We start from the raw sequence: 6,000 nt of genomic DNA, 5'->3' as shown, positions 1-6,000 counted from the left end.
AAAGCAGAACCGGTACTGTAAATTTTCGACTAAAATTTTAAGGTGCCTGAAAATCTAGCAATCCCTGTCCTATCATATAAGGTCATTAAGTTTACAAGGAAAATCTGAATAGTACACAAATAAGAAAGATGTAATGAAGAAGGAATTATTTGTACTTAAGTTTGCAATTGGAGTATCAAATGAAATCCACCAAATGTTTTATACAGTTAGACATTCATATCATTTAACATACGTAATTGCGTGTGAATATTTCGCGATTGTTCGCATAATTTAAAAAAAGAGAGAAGAAAACAGCAAATAACACCAAACCTTGATTCTAGCTACGTTGGTATACCAAGTTGTTATGAACGCACATGTATGAAGGTCCCACATGATCGAATACCTTCCAGAAAGGATGACCAAACCCGGGCTTTGTGAATCCATCTGGAAAGACCTATCCTTTCCTGTTAAGGGCATGATGTTTTCTAGGAAGTGGTTTTGGAATTTTCATTTACAAGTTGTGGGGCAAATCGGGGTCAAAGAGCGCTTCTCCATATGCAGGAAAACCTGGTTCCCAGAACTCCTTTCAAAAAACATGAAGTGACCAAATTATCTTTAAGATCTTGATTGGTAGTTATCTTTGAGTTGATCTATAAGACTTTGAATTTTTTGTTTCAAACTTGGGGTCGTAAAACGACTTTTTTGGACACAATATATGTCCCTTTAGATAATAACTTTTTTTGTCCCCCGCTTTCCCGAAAGCGAGGGGACATTAAATCTCATTCGTCTGTCAGTCTGTCCGTCCGTCACAAAAACTTAAACCATGCCCATAACTTTTGATATAGTGGAGCTATGACTTTCATATTTCATATGTGTATTTCTTGTGACAAGACCTTTCTTTGGGTATCACCAAATTTGACCTTTTGACCTTGACCTTGGAGTTTGACCCACTTTTACACAAAAATTCCAAACTTTTACTTTGGCCATAACTTTTGAATGGTATCTACTAGGACTTTCATATTTCACATATGTATTCTTTGTAGCAAGACCTTTTATTGGATACCAACAACCTTGACCTTTTGACCTTGACCTTGGAGATTAACTTTGACCATAACGTTTGAATGGTAAGGGCTAGGGCTTTCATACTTCACATATGTAATCCTTCTGAGAAAACTTTTCATTGGATACCAAGAACGTTAACCCTTTGACCTTGACCTTGGAGTTCAGTGATAATTTCTAAATAGATGACTTATGATAGGGCGTTCATATTAGACACAAAATGTCATAAAAAAATGACATCTCACCCAAAAAGACACCGAAAGCGGGGGACCACAATTCTTTGAATTTGCTTGTTCTTATTTACATTAACCTAGAACTCTCTTTATCTAATCAAGTGTTGAAGCCCAGAGTGCAGGGGTGGGGCTGCTCCGTAAACCATTTTAAAAGATATCTGAACAAGGATGGAGATCTTCACTGCTTTAAAATTGGAGCAGTTGTTGAACGAGGAAATGGACTCTTTGGCATTTTTCCGTACAGAATAATCGGATTGGGCTGATCTCATGCACGTGCCTACAAAATGGTCGATGCATATCTGAAACCGTGAAATGGGGCGGGAGATATCCATGGAGACATTTGACTAATTACCTACTCAACGTATCTGTAAATTCAAATATTTTCTTGGGGTCAAATTTTCGTGGTTTCGTGAAAAAAAAGTAGGTTCATGGGAATTTCATTTCGTGGACGCAGATTTGAGGAGTAATAAAAATGTGAAAAGTAACATTTTAGTTTACATAAATCTCTTTATTTAAAACAACGAAAATTAACCCCCATAAAAATTAATGTATTTTAAAATACGTATTATATATTGGAACACATTACATATATAGACATGCATTTTTTGCATTAATATGATCAATCATTTTATTTGGACAACAGAAGAATCTCCCTTCACATCATCCATTTTCAATATCGGGTTCCTGTTTTATACACATTTGTGGAACTTGCTGGAAGTTTTGGGTATTTGTGTTCTCCGGACACCTGTTCACACCTGCCACTGTTTGTGTACCACTACGTCCTTGTAAAGACTTCCTCCTCTTCTCGCACTGCTTGCACGATAGACACTATAATGTATTTTTTAAAAATAAAAATCATTATGACATCTCAAGGAAGCACTGTCTAGTTAAAAGAGTATACCAGGGCATCAATGATAGTTGCAATCGTGGGATAATTTGCATAACGGGCGAAACGTATTATGCATAAATTATCCCACGTTTTGATGTCCCTGGCATATTCTACTACCTAGTCAGTGAAATAAAATTGTAAATTCAGATTTTAAAAATATAGACTACATGTATTGGATTTAAATTCCACGCGGCCTCGAATGTCAGTTCCCGCCCACTGAGTCAAACATAAAGACAGACGCACGAGATTTACATGCATTTTTTGGCCTCCTTAGCATCAGCCACAAAGACAGCTGCACGAAATTTACATGCATATCAGGCCTCCTTAGCTATCGCTTGGCGAAGTTTACCAGGGGCGTAGTATCAGGGGGGGCCAGGCCCCCCCCACTTTTTCTCCCGACATTACCTTTACTATGGAAAATGTTTACTGAAAGGAAGGTTGGCACCCCCACATTTCAGCAAAGGGTAGTGTTATAAAGAAAATTTACCTCAAAAAGTTTGAATTGAAAGATAGTTGGTCTCGAAAAAAGTTAGCCAGTACCCCCCCCCCCCCCCCCCCCCCCCCCCCCCCCCCCCCACGAAATAGGATTTTCGACTTCGGGCAACTTTTAATTATTTTAATTTTTCGTTTTTTTTTTTTTTTTTTTTCTTGTCAACTTTTTAAGGTAAGTAAAAAAAAATTTCTCAGGTTGGCCCCCCCACTTCCAAAAACGATGCTACGCGCCTGTTTACATACTGGTGTTGTAGAGTAGGACTTCCCCCACAGCCAGATCCCCCCCCCCCCCGAAATCGTACTCTAGAGTAGGATCCCCCCCCCGGAGGAGAAATCTCACACCAGAGCCAAAATTCCTTTCTTTCTTTCTCAGAGTAGGACCCCCCTCCCTCCCTGTTCTAGAAAGTAAACGACAGATTTTCAAATGGTAAATGAGTGTTTTTCGATTTATACGTATAGTAAGAATTTTCTAAGCAAAATATTAAAGTTGTTTCATTAAAGATATATCACTTTTTAATTGAGAGAGAGGCAAATATAATTTAGCAAAGAAATCTGAATTTTGAAGAAAAAAGTGTGCATTAATCCTTGAGTATTTTCAATGCTTGTTCCCTACCGGCAAGTGAAATCTAGCAACAAATTGAGAATGTCAATATTCCGTAAATATTCATTGAAGTAAAACGAAATGCAAACTTGAAATTCACATACCAAAAATTAGCTCAATATCTTCATTCCTTTAAAAAAAAAACATTGCGGAAAACCCTTAAAAATTGAAAAGCCAAAATGTAATTCCGAAGAAAAAACTGAAGCGGAATAAAATGCAAACTTGAACTCATTAAGATACACTCCCATACCACAAAGCAGCCCCATACCTTCAAACGTTTAGAAAAAAAGTACGGTAAAACTTTGGGGACAGACAGATGGATGACTAAACAGACGGTCGGACGGGCAGACGCAGAGTAAACCGGTTTGACCGATTTGTTTGATCTAAAAATAAGTGATTTGACAGTTGCTTGGAATAATGAGATTTCACCCTTCGTATACATATGTTCAATACATCTTGTCACTATTATAGAGAAAGGACACTTAACCTTGTTGCAATATACCGCCCCTCTCCCCTTCAAAACATAAGTACGGCAATGATATTTTATTGGGGGAAAATTGGCTCTGGGGAAAATCGCACTCTATAACTATTACATTTAGTAGGACCCCCCCCCCCGGAAAATTGACTAGTGTGTGATTTCTTTAGGGGAAATCCTGCTCTAGAGCCAGTTTTCCCTAGTGGAAATCCTACACTAGAGTAAATTTTCCGGGAGGAAATCGTACCCTAAAGCCTGTTTTTCGGCGGGACTTTTTTAGTGGAGAGCCTACTCTAAAGATGGATGGAATGATAAAAAATCAACTTAACCAACTTTCAAAGAGTTATCACAGAGAAAACAAATAGAAATGGAAATATATGGAAATATAGACTGTTTCTCTTTCATTGAAATTCAATTTACCATTTTTCTAAAACTTGAGTTGAATATTGAATTAGGTAGCTTCACAAGTGATACAGGATTTGTTCGTCTTTCACTCATGCTTTAAATTTTGAAGAAAAAAATATCCTGACCGACTCATGAAATAAAGTTCATATCCAATGACAAAATATAAATGCTATTTAGAAAACCTGAAAGAAAATTTGTGTGTGTGTGTGTGTGTGTGTGTGTGTGTGTGTGACTGTCATGTTTAATCTATAGAAGAAAAAGAAATTATGCTTAAAAAACAAAAATTAATACTCGTGCTAATGGCAGAATTAAAAAAAAAATAAGATCTTTTGCAGGCAATGAATTTTTAAAATGTGGTCAGAAAAGAAAATGTTCAATGTATATAAAAAAAACCCTGTATTCAATATGAGTTGCAATGTAGAAAATAAATACATACATACCGGTAGTTTCTGACGAACACGGTCCATTCCGGCCAGTAGTAACGACTGCCCACAAGTTTTAGAACCGCTACAACTCCTCTATGTTCGTTATTGTCGTGATATTCTTCTAGAATTTTGAACTTTTCTTTCTCATCCTTGATGAACAATGTCTTGCTTATATCTCTGTTAAATTTAAATTACAATTATCTGCAAATCAACATGATCAACCTGCATATATAAATAATATTTTAGAGTTTGTGTTGATAATATATTAAATTCAATAAATTGATTAAAATTTGATTTTAATAATTATGATAATGAGGTACATGCACTACAACGCTTCCAGTCTGCTGTTCATGAAGCAATAAGGTGTGAGGCATCGTGCTCATACCTAATCAATATTGAATCGGAATCATGCAGCTGTTTATGGTATATTTTATTCAAAGTGTTATGATAGGAAACACAAATACTGGAAACGAAATCGAAATTACTCAATTAAAGCATCCCAAAACATAAATGTACAACTTTTCTTTGATAAAATAAAACAATGACACACGTTATATCTGCTCATAAATATCAATATTACAAGTACTCACCCTAGTTTTGATTTTTTGTATCGATATAATTTGCCATCCTCAATGATGAAAGACTTCGCCAGTTTTCTTATTCGTCTTTTCTCGTTTTCAGGCGTTGAAGGCGGGTACTTTCCTGACTTAATGTAGGTAATTACACCTTCCATGACTAAAAGTTCAATAATAAAGAAAAGCCGGAACTAAAATTATAATAAAACCCGGAACTAAAATTATGATAAAACCCGGAACCCGAATTATGTTATCGTCATCCCGGAAAGCATACTATACAACACATTGGCGTCGGAAGCAAATTGAAAAGGGGGCTTAGGGCTTTTTTTATGACCGTAAAAAAAACCCGAAAAGCTAATAAAAGAGGGGGGTATAACCATATACCAAACGCAAAAACATAACCACTGACCAAACGCGAAAATCCTATTTCGTAGGAGGAGGGGGGGGGGGGGGGGGGGGGTAGGTTCGAAATTCTTTCAGTACCAAATCTTTTCCCAAATATTACTACTTTCTCCATTTTTAACCTATACTGCAACGTGTGGAAAGTGCGTGTGTTTAGGGGGGGGGGGGCTAAACCTACACTGCAATGTTCAACGCCTATACTAAGTCTATCTTGCCAAAAAAAGTGTGGTGAAGGGGTAACCCCCCCCCCCCCCCGGTTCCGACGCCCATGCAACACTAATGTGTGACAAATACATGTATTAAGATACTAACACATGATGCGAATGGAATGGAATTAATTTAAGAAATAACTATGGAGCTTTAAATTTGAGGATTTGGTAGGAATCGGGACGCACTTGAAAACACGTTCTTCTAACGTCGTGGTCATTTCTCCTCGATTTTAAGATCCACATTTTAACTTAAAAA

General features: G+C 36.9%; 1 protein-coding gene across 1 annotated transcript; it reads right to left on the bottom strand.

The window, feature by feature from the left end:
- Positions 1–2,020: 2,020 nt before the first annotated feature.
- On the bottom strand, positions 2,021–5,372 carry LOC134282059 (uncharacterized). The gene is made up of 3 exons (XM_062764493.1): positions 5,149–5,372; positions 4,574–4,735; positions 2,021–2,099 (listed from the first exon to the last, which is right to left on the bottom strand). The coding sequence occupies exons 1-3, from the start codon at positions 5,289–5,291 to the stop codon at positions 2,021–2,023; spliced, it is 384 nt and encodes a 127-aa protein (XP_062620477.1). The 5' UTR covers positions 5,292–5,372.
- Between the last annotated feature and the right edge of the window lie 628 nt (positions 5,373–6,000).

This window comes from Saccostrea cucullata, unplaced genomic scaffold (assembly GCF_032062105.1).
Source record: "Saccostrea cucullata isolate Sc308-1 unplaced genomic scaffold, CSIRO_AGI_Scuc_v1 ctg232, whole genome shotgun sequence".
NCBI classification, from domain to species: Eukaryota; Metazoa; Mollusca; class Bivalvia; order Ostreida; family Ostreidae; genus Saccostrea; species Saccostrea cuccullata.
The sequence above is the reverse complement of the archived record's forward strand: the minus strand, read 5'-3'. Positions and strand labels throughout refer to the sequence as shown.